The sequence below is a fragment of the Gobio gobio genome (assembly GCF_949357685.1).
Source record: "Gobio gobio genome assembly, chromosome: 20".
Lineage (NCBI taxonomy): Eukaryota > Metazoa > Chordata > Actinopteri > Cypriniformes > Gobionidae > Gobio > Gobio gobio.
In genome coordinates, this window is record NC_137113.1 from 25457607 (window position 1) to 25475423 (window position 17817).

At 36.7% G+C, this 17817-nt stretch overlaps 2 protein-coding genes across 2 annotated transcripts in view; one reads left to right on the forward strand and one right to left on the reverse strand.

Moving 5' to 3' along the window:
• Positions 1–49: 49 nt before the first annotated feature.
• On the reverse strand, positions 50–6626 carry gna13a (guanine nucleotide binding protein (G protein), alpha 13a). Its single transcript, XM_079801067.1, has 4 exons — positions 6309–6626; positions 5038–5264; positions 3982–4032; positions 50–2303 (listed from the first exon to the last, which is right to left on the reverse strand). The coding sequence occupies exons 1-4, from the start codon at positions 6586–6588 to the stop codon at positions 1731–1733; spliced, it is 1131 nt and encodes a 376-aa protein (XP_079657193.1). The 5' UTR covers positions 6589–6626; the 3' UTR covers positions 50–1730.
• A 679-nt stretch (positions 6627–7305) lies between these two features.
• The window catches only part of rgs9b (regulator of G protein signaling 9b), a 33117-nt gene continuing 22605 nt past the window's right edge, over positions 7306–17817 (forward strand). The window contains exons 1-6 of the mRNA XM_079845873.1: positions 7306–7480; positions 8835–8931; positions 15706–15756; positions 15943–16049; positions 17274–17325; positions 17521–17579. Coding sequence (XP_079701999.1) covers positions 7415–7480; positions 8835–8931; positions 15706–15756; positions 15943–16049; positions 17274–17325; positions 17521–17579 — 432 coding nt within the window. The 5' untranslated portion in view covers positions 7306–7414. The remainder of the gene's footprint in view (positions 7481–8834; positions 8932–15705; positions 15757–15942; positions 16050–17273; positions 17326–17520; positions 17580–17817) is intronic.

The following is a 17817-nucleotide window of genomic DNA, read 5'->3' on the forward strand; positions in this document are numbered from 1 at the left end:
TTTAATTGAAACATAATTCAATAACAAAATAACAGCACATAAATGTGTTAGACATATTGGTAACACTTTATGTTACATGCTGTTACTATAGTAATAAACACAAATTATACATAATTACATGCAACTAACCAGAAACCAAACCCCAATTCTAACCCTATAGTAAGTACATGAACTCAGTACTTAAATGTATAGTTACAGTGTAACAAAGACACCTTAAAATAAAGTGTAACCGACATCTTAAACACATCTTTAGAAAAGCGGCACGGTTGTTAAAATTACAGAATTTATAAAACCTACATAGGAACTGGAATTTTATTCATAAATGGTAGGATGTCTTATTAGTGGGATGCTGGGTCTATATAACCTCTTTTTCACTGAAATGACAAGTCACCAGAAAAAAAGTATACGCAACCATTCTGATAAAATAATCAGATTTAATAAACCGAATTACACAAACGTGATCAACAAAAAACAATAAGAAAAAAACTATACAAAAAGCAAGTGATTATGGCCATGACAAAGTTACACAGCATTGTATAAGCAAATTCTTTTACAGATTTTATACATAAAGACCTTAATTCAGGCAATCAGTTAATATCAATTTACTACCAACAGTCAAGATTACAGTGCTTGTTTTCATTAAGATTACATTAAGACTTAGTCTCTCCATCAACACATTTCAATTTGTCTTATCAAACCAGCTTTGGTTGATCTACAGACATTTAAGGCAAGGCCTTTGTTTGGCCTGTAAAACAACAAACAAACCTAATGTCTGTAGTAACCATAACCATTACACAGAAAGGCACCTTGGCTGCTCTAACAGTCATTTTATAAAACCCTGAGCTAAAGCAGTCCACTTCAACCTACACAGGATCAAAGAAACAAGGCCACTTTCTGTTTTTAAAGTGAATTCACACACACCCCCCCAACAAACAAAAAAGAGGGGAAAAAAATCAAATTTTTCAGGGCTTTAAGAAAAATATGGTAAAAGTATGGTATTATGTTAGTGTGTAAAATATAAAGCTCAGAAGGAAAAAAAAAACTGTCAAAAGAAATTGTATGTACAGAGACACTGTACAGGCTTGAACAAAGACACTTTCCCTTTACATATAAATGACAAATAAGTACTTCATACAAAAGTACCTTAATTTTACTACTTTAGTCATGATGAGTGCAACAAAAAAAGGCATTTTGAGTGTGGGAAAACAAAGGCAGTGAAACAATGTTCTCCTATCAAAAAATAGACAATGGGACCTTTAAGAATATAACCAGACTCAAGCCCATATACATATATAAAAAAAAACTGTTCACTGGTGCAGAAGAGCTCTTTGAATTAAATATTGAAAGCCCTGAGTTTTTACGATTTCTTTTTGAAAAAAATATCCAAAACTAGGTGTTAAGCCCTAGGGCTAGAGGAGTGTTGACTGTTCCATCATGCGAAACCTTGCGCTAATAAACATACAGTAAACGATAATTACAGCATTTTGGTGAATAACTGAGGACCATTCCTTGGCATATTTGATATCGCTACAAGCAGCTGAAAAAGGTTGCTTTTATATCAAATTCTTTGCATATATGAGACATAATATTACGCAAAAAAGAAAACGTTTGCATAATTATCCTATCCATTTTTCTTCAACCACAATATGTATTGAACCACTCTTACTTTGTATTAAATAAAGTAAAAACCTAATTAAAATGGAATGTTCTTAAAGGCCAATCGGTGCCTTTCATTGTAACATAAGCTGTTTAAGGTTGTCGTGCAAGATGGTGTCTTTGACATCGCGGAAGACGAGACGAATGTTCTCTGTGTTGATGGCGGTGGTGAAGTGATGGTAAAGGGGCTTCTGCTGCTGTTCTCGGCGCTTGTTACGGAAGCACTCGACCAGGAACTTCTGCACATCCTGCAGATCGTGGGGCTCCCCTGTGAACTCGGGGAAGTAGTCCTTGATGTTCACATTGTTAACTTTATCTTCCAGCAAGTCTGTCTTATTGAGGAAGAGAATGATAGAGACGTTGGCGAAGACGCGGTTGTTGACGATAGTCTCGAAGATATTGAGCGACTCCGTGAGCCTGTTGGTCTGACGGTCTTCCATGAGCACCTGATCGTACTCGCTGGACGAGACTAGGAAGAGGATGGAGGTCACCGAGTCGAAGCACTCGAACCATCGCTTGCGCTCCGACCGCTGCCCTCCCACATCCACCATCTTGAAAGGTACATTCTTGATCTCAAAGTTGTACTCATGAATACCCTTGGTGGGCTTTCGAGCCAGCAGAATATCCTTTTGGCTGGGCAAGTAGTCCTGCAGATTAAATGGAAACAAACATCAGACAGGCATTATACTAATACACATTAAAACACATTTTTAAAAATGTAGCACCTGTATTAGGGGTGAGCGATATGACGGTAGACACAATATACAGGTAGAAATTCAATATAGACAATTTAAAAAAAAAGGTCATGGATCACGGTTGCAGCACTTCTGCATTGTCACGAAAGTTTACGTGCATGTGTTTTTAAGCCATGCCGGTTTTAAGGAGCAGGAAGCGATTTCTGAGAAATGCTGTTGAAAACTGAAATAGACACTGAAAAAAACAATTTAGTGAATATTTGCTAGATGTCTGTACACGTTCATGATGGGGGATGAGAGAGTGAGCAAAAAAGGGACATTAGCGAAAAGACTGCGGAAATAGAGATGGCTGAGATATTACCAAAGAGGAAAAGGTTAGAGGAATATAACTGGGGGGCAAAGGGGTTACGATCAGACAAGATTTATGACCCGTGTTAAAATCAGAGAGGCCTTCCAGTGTTGGAGACGTTAGAGAGCAGGGAGGCCTTAAAACGTACACCAAGGTTGCTTTGTTTCTGCTCGATATATGAGTAACATTGGTCTTGCTGTTTCACAGAAACAAGATATGCTGTTGTTGGTTAGATATACCTCTCAGAAATCGCCTTTTTGTATTTTACACATTTTTTAATGTTGTATGTATTGCAGTGGATGAGGTTAAAACAAAATGGAATACCTACTAGATACATACACAAGAAAAAAAGGCATCTTCGTAAGCGCCATCTATCGCGCAGGCGAGAATTAGCCAAAAGCGATAAACCGTTCACATTCGGTGTGAAAGCACCATTCGTAGGTGACTCGCTTCGCTTTATAGTGTCGCGCTCAGCAAGAAAGGGCCTTTAAATTAACGTAAACGGTTGACGAAAACCAGATCCGTGGATTTTATACCATAACCGAGCATGTCGTAGTGGATCTGCTCAACTCTTCTCTTAGGTTTAGCATTGCACTAATCTTTTAACCTCTTGTCTTGCAAATAAAGTGTTACTTCTTATTTTCACCTAAACTTCTGAATTGTATCTATTATTCATGCAAAATCTATTTCTCTTCTTTGTGCTCCTCAGGCTCCGCATTTCACTTCAATACTTGGCTCTGTATCGCTGCTAGCAGCTATATTATCAGTTGTATCTTTCTTCTATTATATTTATTTGTCCTATTGTTTGTAATTAGATTAGTTTTATTCTATTACTGACCGTCCTCATGTTTAAAGTAAGCTTCAGAACATTTAGTTATTGCTATGAAATCGAAATTTGGCATAAAACAATTATGAAATTTCAATGATTGATATCATAACCTTATTTCAACCAAAAATAGCTTTAATGTGATATATTGTTATTATGAAATAAAATTACTCATTTTGTGATAAAAGATTTTTAATATCGCCCACTTCTAACTCGCACCAATGTTAAAATGCATCAGTGCCAGCAAAAAACAATATATCAGCCAACCTGATGTCTGTGGATCCAAAAATCCATCAATAACCTTTCTTTTCCTTTTTTTCTGTTATTTTTAAGAAGCGTCATTAAATGCAATCATGAACTGTACATACTTGCATAACACCAACAACCCTGTGCTCTGGATACCATTACATGATTACATTACATTAACATTTAATACGCTTTTTTTTTTTTGTTACCGATTTTCCAAGTTGATCCACATTGTCCAGGAAATATTTCACAGATTCACCCTAAAGAGAAAAAAAAAGACACACATACAATCATAATTAGGTCTCGGGAATGTAAACTGTGGTGAAGAAGGTGAAACTTTGAATTTGTATTGTGCTGTGCCCCTATTGCCCTATTTTTTCCCTTCCCTATGCAATCCTATATAAAAGAAAAACTACTACTACTATATATATGCACATACACACACATTGTTGAGAAAATGTATCTCATATATGTATGAGACACTATTATGTTATACTAATTTGCTAGATTACTCTGGCCATTGTAAGCGAGCTTCCGGGAAAATAAAGCTGGCCTCTACTGGCTTGCTTTGTGTTGTATGCAAATCAGCCTTAAGAGAAAGAAAGAGTGACTTAGTCACTGGTTTAAATATACCAAAAAATTCATGTTTAATACTGAATAAATGTGCTAATCACAACCTGTAAAACACTGGAGATTTTAGTTGGAAAATGACCTAAATCCTAATCTAAGTCACAAGGGTTCTAGGAGGGTTCAAGGGTTCGCAGCCGCAGACAGAACGCCCTGACTGTCATGACTAACAAGTCCCTTCACGCATATCTGTACATTACTCTCAGGTTACAATCACTGTCCATGCTACACTATCAGCAAAGCAACCACACACTTAAGTTCCTTGAGCATCATCAGCCCAATAAAATAAAGAATGGCCCCTAAATGACATAACCAAGCATTACACCATGATTAATGCCTTGTGCATGGAGTGTACTGCTGGTGGCACACAAACTTGATAGGAGTAATTATGCAAGTACATTGTGCTTATCTGCCATGATTCATAATACCAAGCTATTTAACAACAGATCAACATTCCTCCAAGATCACAGACTCCACAATTACACAAATCCTATGAAAAAGATGGAGTGGATGGATTCTATATCCAAAACTTTACTTCTTGGTGACTAAGAACAAATGAAATGATCAGATCAAAAGATGCACAATCATTTAGAAGGTTTAATAATAAATATAAAATTATGAGAGATCATTTCATTTACCAGCTGAAACTCTCTTCGTCTGTCATAGGCATTTTGAATACCACTGTCTTGCCACAGGGCAATAATGGTGGGCAGATAGTTCAGAAAGACTTTGGTCTCCACCATCCCTTTGGTCATCAAGGATGAGCGGGTGTCAAAGGCCATCACTGTCTCCCCGTGAACCTGATTCTCAGGGTCTCCCCAAGGGATGTGCAGCTTCTCACGGGCATCCACCAGCACCCGGATACCTAAACAAGACACCCATAAGCGATATTGACATTTTGCAATAATCAGGTCACTATAAAAAAAAAAACTTGAGGCTGCTGACATGAGCTTAAAAAAGAAAATTAAACCGTTACTATGCATCCTCAGAACATAATGTCCCTTTTGAAAACATGATCAAATGTATTTAATAAAAATAAAAATCAGTCTCCATCCTGAAAAGCTTTTTATCATATTTCCCCTTTTTATGAGGTCAACAAGGTCATGTGAGTTCTAGTGTGTTTAATAATTAACGAACATACTTATTAAACGTAACTGAGCTAATATAATAATGAAATTGTTGTTGGCTTTTAGGTCATTTCCCATCATTTTAAGTAGCTCTCCATTTATTAAATGGTATATTTTTGTGACACTGATATCCATTCATTCATTTAAGTAGATCTATGATACACATTAAATAAATGTTTAATGGTGTTGACTCATATTGAGGCAATGGAAAACAAGCATTTTGTCTGAAAATGGAAGCAGGAGAGAAAACCTAAACGTGACAGAAAATGTTAACCAAAATATTTCCTCAAGTTTTTTGCTTTTTTTTAAAAAAAATTGTTATGTGTAATATGTAGCCTGTTTTGACATGCATGTCTCAGAAATCAGCGGTATATTGAGGTACACTTATCAGAATATGTCATAAAACAATCACATATTCAGATGACTAACCCTAACCAAAAGTAGGCGCTGTACTCTGCACTCTCTACGAGGCGCCAAGTTTACTGAAAGGTTTTATGTGAAATTTGAACATAGGTTACATACACAAATGTTTTTAGAAACATTCGTTTCCTTTTCCTTAGTACAAATGTGTTATCTGACTATCTAAAACTGGGGCTCGACAATACCAACGTTTATAAGCACTGGCCTTCGCGTCGTCTATGGGCTGGGTGAGCAATCGAAAGTTTGCGTAAGTGAAAGAAATCTATAAACATTTTCACCTGCCACTGAAATAACATCGACCGTTACGTTTTTTTTCCAATAATGAACTTGTTTCTTTCAATTTCAAGTTATTGTCGTGGTACCTTTGATAACATTGCTGTAGATTGTAGCCCGGAACTCTTCTTTGGCCCGCTGATCGAAGTCCTGCCCATGAATTATGCGCATTTGTTTGAGGAAAGTTGACTTGCCACTTTCGCCTGCTCCTAACAGCAAGATCTTCACCAGTTTCTTCACATAAGTCTTCTCTCGAGACAGGCCTTTGTCGATCTCCTTAGACTTTCTAATTTGATCAATTTCGCCGTTGGAGAGAAGACAATTGGGAATACAAACTATAGCAGTCCGGGAGGGCAGGAAATCCGCCATTTTTGTAGTAACGACTTCATGGATGGATACATCACTCGCACACTGCCGCGCGCGGCGCGTTCACGTGTTCCGCACAAATGGGCGGATACCACGGGTGTGGTTTAATGTTTGGAAATGATTAATAAAATACTTTGACAGCTATTTATTTTCGTATCATTTATATTTATTGAGTATTTATATTTATTAATAGGCCGTTCCAATTAAGTATTACATTGTTATGTCCACGGCATGTCCTAATATATTGGATAAAAGTTGTCAATTGACAATAAAGTGAACATAGTGGACAATTTAATTTCTTTGGTTTGAGTGGATATTGCCATTTTTCAATGTCCCTAAAGCCACTTCCGAAAACTAGTACATTTATATTATGCAGGTTTTGTTGTTATTTTTCCATTTTCTGCAATAAAAAAAAATAATCTAACAGTTTTCTTATTTTTACATATGCATAGGCATATCACTCCATTCTGTTAATTTTCACTGACATGGTTTTTGTACTATAATCATAAACCCAGCTCAGAGGCTTTTGTTTTCTTGTGTACAGTTTGTATGCACATCATCATCCTCAGGTACTCTCATGTGAAAACCATGACACCAGCGCCATCTACCGGAGATGATGTGTTAGGGTAAAAACTGCTTTCGGCATACAGGTTTACCTACACGAGCAGAGCCGTTACCTGATTGGCGCACACATGCATCGTCTTTGTATGCATCAGTGATGATTATAGATTAGACATAGCTAAAACGATAGTACGATTACCTCCCGAGTATTTCCCATTTCATTCCCTCGTCTACGACCGTCGAGAGCTTGTGGCGTGAAGAAGCGAATATGACCATAAGGAATGTACGGGACCATGGGCAGCGTTATAGACCGCGTATGGCATGTCTGAAGAAGGTGGGTTGGAGCTCCATCCATGGCTCATCACCATCTGTGTTGTTTACATTCTCGCCAATGAGAAAAGAATAATGTTACATTTAATTTATTCTTTCAAGCCTTGTGGTCTAAGGATTTGTACAGGTCCTGTTAAGTGTAATTGAGCGCACCAATATAATTAGGCTACTTGAATTCAAATGATCGTGTAGGCTAGTATTAATTAAGGCTGTTAATTTAAATTTCAATGGCGATTTCCATCTATTCCATCCATTCTGAATATTAAAGCATCTATTTCTATATGCTAATATTGTTACCTGGTATCAGAAATAGCCCTGTTATTTTGAAAAGTATTCAAACACTGTCTATGTTTTGGTCACAGAGGAACTTTTTAATTATTTAGATTAAAGTTGTAAATTAAATTGCGTTTGTCATGTTTGTTTTGATGAATTTTTTTTGTTGTTGTTGCGTTTATTCTACATTGTTTTCAGGTCAGAATTGTATTATTGATGATTTGACACAAACATTTTTTGTGCACTTCCTGTATATTTTGTTTTTTAAAATGCTTTCCAGTTACAAAATAGATTTTATTATTACTTCTGCAGGCCCACAACAATTCAACCCACTAAAATCTAAAACTTCAAATTAAAATGAATTATTGTGAATGAAATTTGACGTAATATAAATCTATTTAAATTTCAAATAAATTGCTGCATTAACTGAAATCAAAGTGGTTTTAAAATCAAACTTTTTTACCACTTTGAAATGAATTGATGAGTTTATGAAAAATGTTATGTTACAAGTGAAATGGATTCTAAAGATGTTATGACCTAATAATAAAAAACACTTTTTACATTGATAGGTGTTAATTGTTTATTAGCAGCTTACGCTCAGATAAGGTCACTGTGTGCTAATAGTATTAGTATAGCTTTGCCATGAGCCTCTAGTATAATGCAGTCCCTCTTCTATCACTATGATACTTCAAACCCGACACGGCAGTATGATCCACCAGACCATATATTATTGGTGCACTGCTTTGCTCTTTGCCAATGCACTGATAATAACCCAATAACTCAGCCAAGAGCTTTCTGTGATCCAGACTCTTGTGTAGCAGGAGGTCACAAGCAGTCTTCAAAAGCCAGAGACCCTGACAAAGCAAGAACAACTTCAAACAGCTGAGTCACAAATCAATCACTGAGTATATTTCAAAGGGGTCAGCCGCAACCCCTTCAGACCGTAAAGCAGCAGGGAGGACTTCACGGTGGAATAATTTAGTGAGATGTGCACTGAGGCTGCCACAAGGCAAAAAGGCCTGTCATCATAGATTTTGTATTCTCAAGATGTTCTCATCTTGCACATCCCATTTTGTGCATGTTAGGTGGAGACTGTGGTGTTGGAGATGCAGGACCCCAAAACTGGAGTGAAATCTCAGACCCAGAGGCTTGTTATCACAACCATCCCACATGCAATAACAGGTGAGATCATCAAAAATGGCTGCCGTTTACATCCACTTGGCACTATTACTCAAGAAGCTGTGAGATGTGAGACGCAGCATCCATAGTGAAAGATGGACTCACCTACTCATTTGTATTGATTTCTGCAGTTGGATTACTCCTCGGGAGTGCTAGTCATCTGTGCGGTCCATGCATTTAGAGTCTGCTTATGTGGGTCTGAGACTGAAGAATCAATTGCCATGACAACCTTTGAGCAGCTCTCCTCTAGGCTGCTTGGTTTCAGGAAGGAGAGCTCTTGTAATCGCCACTGTTTGTCTTAATGCTGCCAGCCAACCACAGAACATAAACTACATTGCTTAAAGGGTTAGTTCCCCCAATAATGAAAATACTGTAATTAATTACTCACGCTCATGTCATTCCAAACCCGTGAGACCTTCGTTCATCTTTGGAACACAAATAAAGATCTTTTTAATGAAATCTGAGAGCTTTGAAGGGACACATTGACAGCCTACGCAAATTTCAAGCCCCAGAAAGGTTGTAAAGACATCATTAAAGTAATCCATGTGACTCCAGTGGTTTAACCTCAGTTTCTTGAAGCATCGCAAGTTCTTTACGTGTGTAAAAAAAGTACCACTTTATTTATAAAATATTAATCTCCAACTCACATTCACATAACAATGCTACAACATGCGTCGTGGTGCTCTCGTGAATGCGCGTTGCAGCTTAATATTTTGTAAATAAAGTGGTAAATTATATTTTTTGAGCAAACAAAGCACTCGCGTTGCTTTTTTTAAATTGAGGTAAAACCACTGGAGTCACATGGATTACTTTATGATGTCTTTACAACCTTTCTAGGGCTTGAAAGTGGTAGTTGCGTAGACTATCAAGGGCGGGACAAAAAGCTCTCAGATTTCATTAAAAAGATTTGTGATCCGAAGACGAACGAAAGTCTTGGAACAACATGAGGGGGAGTAAATAATGACAGTATTTTCATTTTTTAGTGGACTAACCCTTTCAACTTAATTGGAGCCTGTGATTATTTACAGCATTTTTATATATAATTGATATAATGGAAAGACACCTGAGGTTTTTTATTTAAAAATTCATTGAAATGATATGGTATGCTCCTCAGGCTAGCAGGCACTAATGAAGCCACCCAGATTCACCCCCGCAGAGATCTTCTCATTAGTCTCCTATCACGAGAGCCTCAGCGGGACACACAGTGGAGGACCAAGTCATAGTTCGATACCTATTTCGAGAATGCACCTTTGTTTCATGTCTAATACTCACTGTTGTTTTTCCTGTAATGCTTTTGATGAATCTCTTAAAGCCTGCTAACTGAATAAATATACATTATACTTATAAATATATAAATTAAATACTTCGTAAAGAGTGTCTAATTTACTCTAAAAAAGTAATTCATTACTAGTAACTAATTACATATTCAATAGTGTAATTAGAATACTGTACAAATTATTCTCTCCAAAACGTATTTAATTACTTATTACTTATTGCTTTCTAAATCCTATATCAACTTTGACTAGTTAAAGGGATAGTTCACCCAAAAATGAAAATTTTATGTTTTTCTGCTTACCCTCAGGGCATCCAAGATGTAGGTGTCTTTGTTTCTTCAGTAGAACACAAATTAAGATTTTGAACTCCAACCGTTGCCGTCTGTCAGTCGAATAATGCATCTGAATGGGGTCCAAGGGCCCTATTTTAACGATCTGAAACGCAAGTGTCAAAGCGCGAAGCGCAAGTAACTTTGTGGGCGGGTCTCGGCGCTGTTGCTATTTTCCCGGCGGGATAAATGGCTCTTGCGCCCGGCGCAAATCTAAAATGGGTTGGTCTGAAGTAGCTTCATTATTCATAGTGTGGTTTGGGCGTAACGTGAATAAACCAATCAGAGCGTCATCCAACATTCCCTGTAAAAGCAGGTGCGCAAGTTCCATTATGGATTGCTATTATTATGGCGTATTTACCAGGCGCACGCCAGGAGCGGTTCACAGCCGAGGAGACTAATGTTCTTGTAAGAGCAGTGAAAGACAGAGAAGTTGTGTTGTATGGGAGAAACCCACCCAAAATAGCGTCGGTTAAACAGGCGTGGGAGGAAATAGCCACAATTGTTTCATCAGCTGGCATCCCCAGGACGTCGCACCAGTGCCGCAAGCGCTACAATGACATCAGAAGACAGGGAAAGTCCAAGCTTGCCAGCATCAATCGGGCACGCCGTGTAACGGGAGGTGGATCTGCCTCTACTCAGGACCTGACGCCAGCAGAGGACATCGCTGCGTCCACCCTCACCGATTTTTTTTCCTGGTTCTTGACGGACAAACCAATTTGTTAGATGTCCTTAAATACATATATGTCTTGCCAGAAGTTGCCACTATTGGGCAAACAGGTCTCCTTAATTATTAGACTACAATTAGCCTGAATAATTTGTAAGCTAGATTTATTCCTATTTTTTCACATCTTCGTGGCACACCACAATGATTTCCGTCATCTCATGTGTTAATATTTTTTAGTGTAACAATTTATGATTTGCAAAAATAACTGTTGCATCTGTGTAGATTACATGAGCAAAGTGTATGCGCGTTGTGCACGCTATACATTATGGTCAAGCATGTGCCCTTAAAATAGCATAATGAACAACGCGCAACGCGCCACTGACTTTAGACTAGGTTTTTTCTGGTCAGTGGCGCAATTGTTTAATGGAACAGCAAAATAGCACCAGGGATTGTTTGCGCCGGAACACGCCTCCTTTTTTGCGCTGAACCGCCCAGGTAGCGCAAGTTCATTCACTAGTTTAGCGACGTACTTCTGTGGAGGGAAAAGCGCGCTTTGCGCGGGTGCAAAATAGGAATGACACATGCGTCGGTGTACAAAGTCAATTGCGCTGGGTGCAAGATAGGGCCCCAAGTCTATTAGAGTAAAAAAACATTGTCACGTTACGCTGAAAGAAAACTGAGGTGCGAGGACTCAAGTGCAGATAAAGGTTTTATTTAACAAAATAACAGAAACACAAAACAAAAACCCACAAGGGGGAAAACATAAATAAACCAAACAACATACCAAACTAAGTCAGGGAGCGGAACACAGGGAAGGGAGACGTAGACATTACAACGTAACCACAAAGACTGTGAGCACATGGGAACTATATAAAGGGGAAGAAATCAGGAGGGAACAGGTGGAGGAAATCAAACACTAATCAGATAACAAGGGGGAGGGATAAAACAATGACAGAGGCACATGGCCACACTAACAAAACCCACATGTGCACACAAGACAGGACAGGCATGTGACAAACATGCACATAAAACTTCACATTAAACCCTGCAGCTCGTGACGTCACATTGATGTCTTAAGACACGAAACGATAGGTTTCTGTGAGAAATCGGACGGTATTTATGCTATTATTTCACCTCATTTCAGACGAATGTCATCAGCCCTCCAGACCGCCATAACTTACTGCGAATAAGGTCAAAATACCAGCGCAATCATAAAAATATATACAAAGATTCCTCATTCAACCAATGAGGCACTCATTGGTGCCGCGCAGGCACTAATGAGGCATCTATGTATATATCTTTGACCGCGCTGGTATTTTGACCTTATTCGCAGGAAGTTATGGTGGTCTGGAGAGCTGATGACATTCGTCTGATAATAGGTGAAATAATAGTATAAATACTGCTCGGTTTCTCGCAGAAACCTATCGTTTCGTGTCTTAAGACATCAATGTGTCGTCACGAGCCGCAGGGTTTAATTTGAAGTTGTCTGTGCAAGTTTTTTTTTACTCTAATAGAATTGGGCCCCATTCACATGCATTATACAACTGACAGACGGCAACGGTTAGAGTTAAAAATCTTCATTTGTGTTCTACTGAAGAAACAAAGACACATACATCTTGGATGCCTTGGGGGTAAGCAGAAAAACATCACATGTTCGTTTTTGGGTGAACTATCCCTTTAAGTTATTCAAGGATAGACATGAAACGGCTCTTTTAATTCATTCAAATATATCATATAAAACTACATAATTATTCTTATTAACTGACCAAAGTATTACAAATGTGAGAAGGATAAAAACATGCATTTTAAAGTTAGACTTTACATTTTGATGTTAATTCCACTATTGTATTATAAATAATTGTTCTACAGTCTATGCACAGTATTTAGTTTGATTACATTCAATTCAATTCACATTTATTTGTATAGCGCTTTTCTCAATGCATATCATTTCAAAGCAGCTTCACAGAAAAAATGCATGGGTCTACATTACAATTTAAAGTGATTTGTCCACGTTATGCATTTCAAAAGTGCACATATACAAAGCACATAGATTAGCTAACAATGTATTAATTAATATATATGTAATAATTAAGGCACAGAAATAAGTGAAATAAGAATACATGTTGTTAATGTATTGGGTAGATAGAAATGAGCATGGGTGCGTGTTGATGCTGAGCTGCGTCATCTGAAGTCCTCGCAGGAGTTGAGTCATCTCTTCACAGGTGATGGTCATCTGCAGTCTTTATGAGAGGCTGGATCCAGACTGGAGCTGACGGACTCTCTAGTTACCTCGGGATGGGCGTCCCGAGATAAAACAGAACAGGAAAATAATTAGCGTAGCTGCTGTTCAAAGCATTAAGCAAAGACAATCATGTGCACTGATATAACTGGAGAGCAAGGTTATGAGATGCATTATGTGAATGATTGGCTAAAGAGATGCGTCTTTAATCTAGATTTAAGAGTGAGTCTGAGCCCTGAACATTATTAGGAAGGCTATTCCATAGTTTAGGTGCCAAATAGGAAAACGTTCTTCCTCTTTTAGTGGACTTAGATATCCTAGGTACTACCAGAAGCCCAGAGTTTGGGAGTTTTGAGAGGCCTTATAGGTCAGTTGCAATACTTTATAATTAATACGGAACCTAATAGGTAACCAGTGTAGGGTTGTTAGAATTGGTGTTATGTGATCATATTTTCTTGACCTAGTAAGAACTCTAGCAGCTGCATTTTGGACTAATTGTAGCTTGTTTATTGAGGATGCAGGACAGCCAGCTAGTAATGCATTACAGTAATCTAGTCTAGTGGTCATCATGAATGCATGAACTAACTTTTAGCAGGTTCCGTAGCTTAGCAATGTTTCTGAGGCTGAAGAATGCTGTTTTCGTAGTATTTGAAATATGATTTTCAAAAGACAAGTTGCTATCTAATATAACACCCAGGTCTTTAACTGTAGCGGATGAAGTAACAGTATATCCTTCTAAGTACAAATTATATTCTAAGAGATTCTGTCTACAGGTTTTTGGTCCAATAATTAGTACCTCAGTCTTATCTGAATTTAATAGGAGAAAATTACAGGTCATCCAATATTTTATATCTTTAACAAAGATTACATCTTTTATATCTTTAACACAGATTACATCAGAAATAACTAAATAAACTACAGAAAAATTAAGAGTAAGCCCTTTCTTTACTTTTTCAAGGGAAAAGTAATTCAATTACAGTTGTTAACTAATTACTTAGTAACTAGTTACACCCAACACTGTTCGTAATTAACCTCTGCCTCCATTTTTACTTCCAATTCAGCATTTCTATTTGACTTATACTCCTCTCTACCGCTTTTAGGTTCTCATTATGTTTCATATGCTCATATTAGTATTGATGAGACTTCTCTCCAGTGTTATTTTAGTATCACCGAAAGGTTTTTGTGAATATTCTGAAAATTTAGAATTTCCATTTTCTTTTTAATTTATTGAAAGTGTTAGTGTTTTTGTCATTTTTTATGTTATTTTTTATAAATGTCTGTATAAGACCTATAGAAACACTCTATAAGAAACAAGCGTGCAGCCATCTTAAAGGGATAATTCACCCAAATGCATTTCAAAAATGAAAATTAGCCCATGATTTACTCACCCTCAAGTCATCCTAGGTGTATATGACATTATTCTTTCAGAGGAATACAATCAAAGTTATATTAAAAAATGTCCTGGCTCTTCCAAGCTTTATAATGGCAGTGAATGGGTGTTTCTGTTTTGAAGTCCATAAGAGTGCATCTATCCATCATAAAAGTGCTCCACACGGGTTTAAGAAAGGCCTTCTGAAGCGAAGCGATGCGTTTGTGTAAGAAAAATAAACATATTTAAAACTTTACAAACTGTAGACTATAACTTCCGCTAACTGTCGTACGCTCGCTCCAGTGCATGACGTAGGACGCAGTCGTAGTATAAGTTCCGGTGACGAACGCGGAAGCGCAGAGGATAGAGCAAAACAAAACTTGGTTCTCACGAGAACAAGCATATTCTCACCGGAGCGTCCTACGTCATACGCTGGGACGCCAGTCTCTCGTGAATGCACGTACGACAGTTAGCATTCATAAATTTGTAATTCGCTTTTTCTTCATGCTTTGGAAATACAAACCACAAGACAGAACACAACAAACACAACGCTGAAAAGGGGCAGGGCTACATAAGGTACATTTTTTTAAGTTTTATTTATTTTAGTACATCAGTTAAACTAAATGAAAATGGCAAATGTTGCCAAGGCAACTAGCTGAAATAAAGTTTTTATATGTATTGATTTTTATTTCTGTTAACATTTGTTTAATTTCAATTAATGCATTTTTATAGTTTTAGTTGATTATAGTGACCCTGCTTCTCTCTCCATATTCTCTCTCATGGTGTGTGTGCACTGATGAATCCTGGTGGGCACATTCAATCTGAAGGCCAACATTTCCACCCACTGATAGTCTTTTATTGCTCTGAAATGTTGTTTATTGCATATATTGTTCTTTCAGGGGAAGATATTGTTGCATGGATCGCTAATCGATTCAAACTAGATGCCTCGGGTAAGTCTAGTATATTGTTTTTTTGTGTTTAGTAATATAATAATGATAAGAATATCTCCCAGTCCAGGTCTTTATAATTCAGATAGGCTTGAATAAATATTCTAGTGCTATGAAACATGATGGGGTGAGATGTTGTTCTGTTCATTTGGGTTTAAGTTAAGTTATTTTCTCACACTTAATGTTTAGAGGCCCGAGCTATGGGGACCATGATTGTGGCGTTTGGGTACATCTATCCACTACAAGATCATAAGAGACTTATCCTGAAACCAGACACATCCCTGTATCGCTTTCAGGTAACTTGGTAAAGACATTATAATGTACCCAATAAAAATGGTAACACTTTATTTTAAGGTGACGTAGTTACATTTACTTACTATTGTAATAACAGTAAATTATGCATAATTACAAGTAACTAACCCTAAACCAAACCCTAGCCATAACTCTATAGTAAGCACATGTAATTAATTAATATTACTCAGTACTTATTTGAGTAAGTACAATGTAACTACATCACCTTCAAATAAAGTGTAACCAATATATATATGGTAACACTTTATTTTGATAGTCCACTTTAGACATTCTACTTACTATAAGTAACTTTGCAACTACATGTCAACTAACTGTCATTAGAGTATTTTTAGACTGTCTGATTAATATTTACTAAAACTTTATTTTTTTTGGTCCCCCAACAGACATTCTACTGACTATAAGTAACTTGGCAACTTCAATTCAACTTATTCTACTAACCCGAACCCTAACACCTAACCATAACCTACCAGTCTACTGACAGTCAACTAATACTCCAATGACAGTTAGTTGACATGTAGTTGCAAAGTTACTTATAGTTAGTAGAATGTTTAAAGTGGACTATCGAAATAAAGTGAAACCATATATATATATATATATATATATATATATATATATATATATATATATATATATATATATATATATATATATATATATATATATATATATATATATATATATATATATATATATATATATATATATTGAACATTCTATTCATCAAAGAACACAGAAAAAATGTATCACGGTTTCCACCAAAATATTAAGCAGCACAACTGTTTTCATCATTGATTAAATGTTTCTTAAGCACTAAATTTAGCATATTACAATGATTTCTGAAGGATCATGTGATACTGAAGGACTAATTAAAGACTAATGTCTGCTGAAAATTCAGCTTTGCCATCACAGGACTATATTATTACATTTTAAAATATATTACAATAGAGAGCCATTATTCATATAAATTTCACAATATTATTGTTTTACTTTATTGTTTTAGATTGATCAAATAAATCTAACTTTTGTGAGCATAAGAGAAAACATAAAAAAATCTTACCAACCGATAAAAGGTTTGAAAGTAGCATGTGTGTAAGTGAAAAATTTCTTTTGATAGCCCTTTTTGCAGTGCCTTATGACTTGACATATGTATAAAGTAAATGCTTCTTTGTACTAATCGTTTACATTTTGTTCCATATTTCTTCTTCCAGACACCATATTTTTGGCCTGCGCAACAATGGCCAGTGGAAGACACAGACTATGGTGTGTAATCATCTTTCATTTTCCATGCATGCTGATAGGTTGTCATAGCAATAATTACCAGTGAGGTTATTCATTATGCTTTCAAACAGATGTCTGAGATAAAGAATTTAATCAATTGTTTTCTTGTTGAGTCACATCGCATCTTTCAATTTACTTTTACTGGCAAGGTCAGATGTTTTTATGTGCTTTTTGCAGCAATCTATTTGGCAAAGAGAAATATACGCAAGAAAGGAATGTTGGAGCTGTATGAACAGGTAATGCGACAACATATTCTTCGCTGTCTTAATAATCATGCTTTAAATATATATATATATATATATATATATTTACATTTAGTCATTTAGCAGACGCTTTTATCCTAAGCGACTTACAAATGAGTGCAATAGAAGCAACAAGAACAGTCAGGGACAACAAAATGCAAGTGCTGTAACAAGTCTCAATTAATCTAGAACAGAACACAGGACTTTTTTATGTATATATTATTAAACAGAC

Excerpts from the sequence above, each read along its gene's own strand:
- gna13a (XM_079801067.1), bottom strand. The coding sequence starts at position 6,588 with ATGGCGGATTTCCTGCCCTCCCGGACTGCTATAGTTTGTATTCCCAAT. Across the intron at positions 5,265-6,308 it reads CTACAGCAATGTTATCAAAG|GTATCCGGGTGCTGGTGGAT; the intron begins GTACCACGACAA and ends TGTCTTGTTTAG. Across the intron at positions 2,304-3,981 it reads TGGATCAACTTGGAAAATCG|GACTACTTGCCCAGCCAAAA; the intron begins GTAACAAAAAAA and ends TTTAATCTGCAG.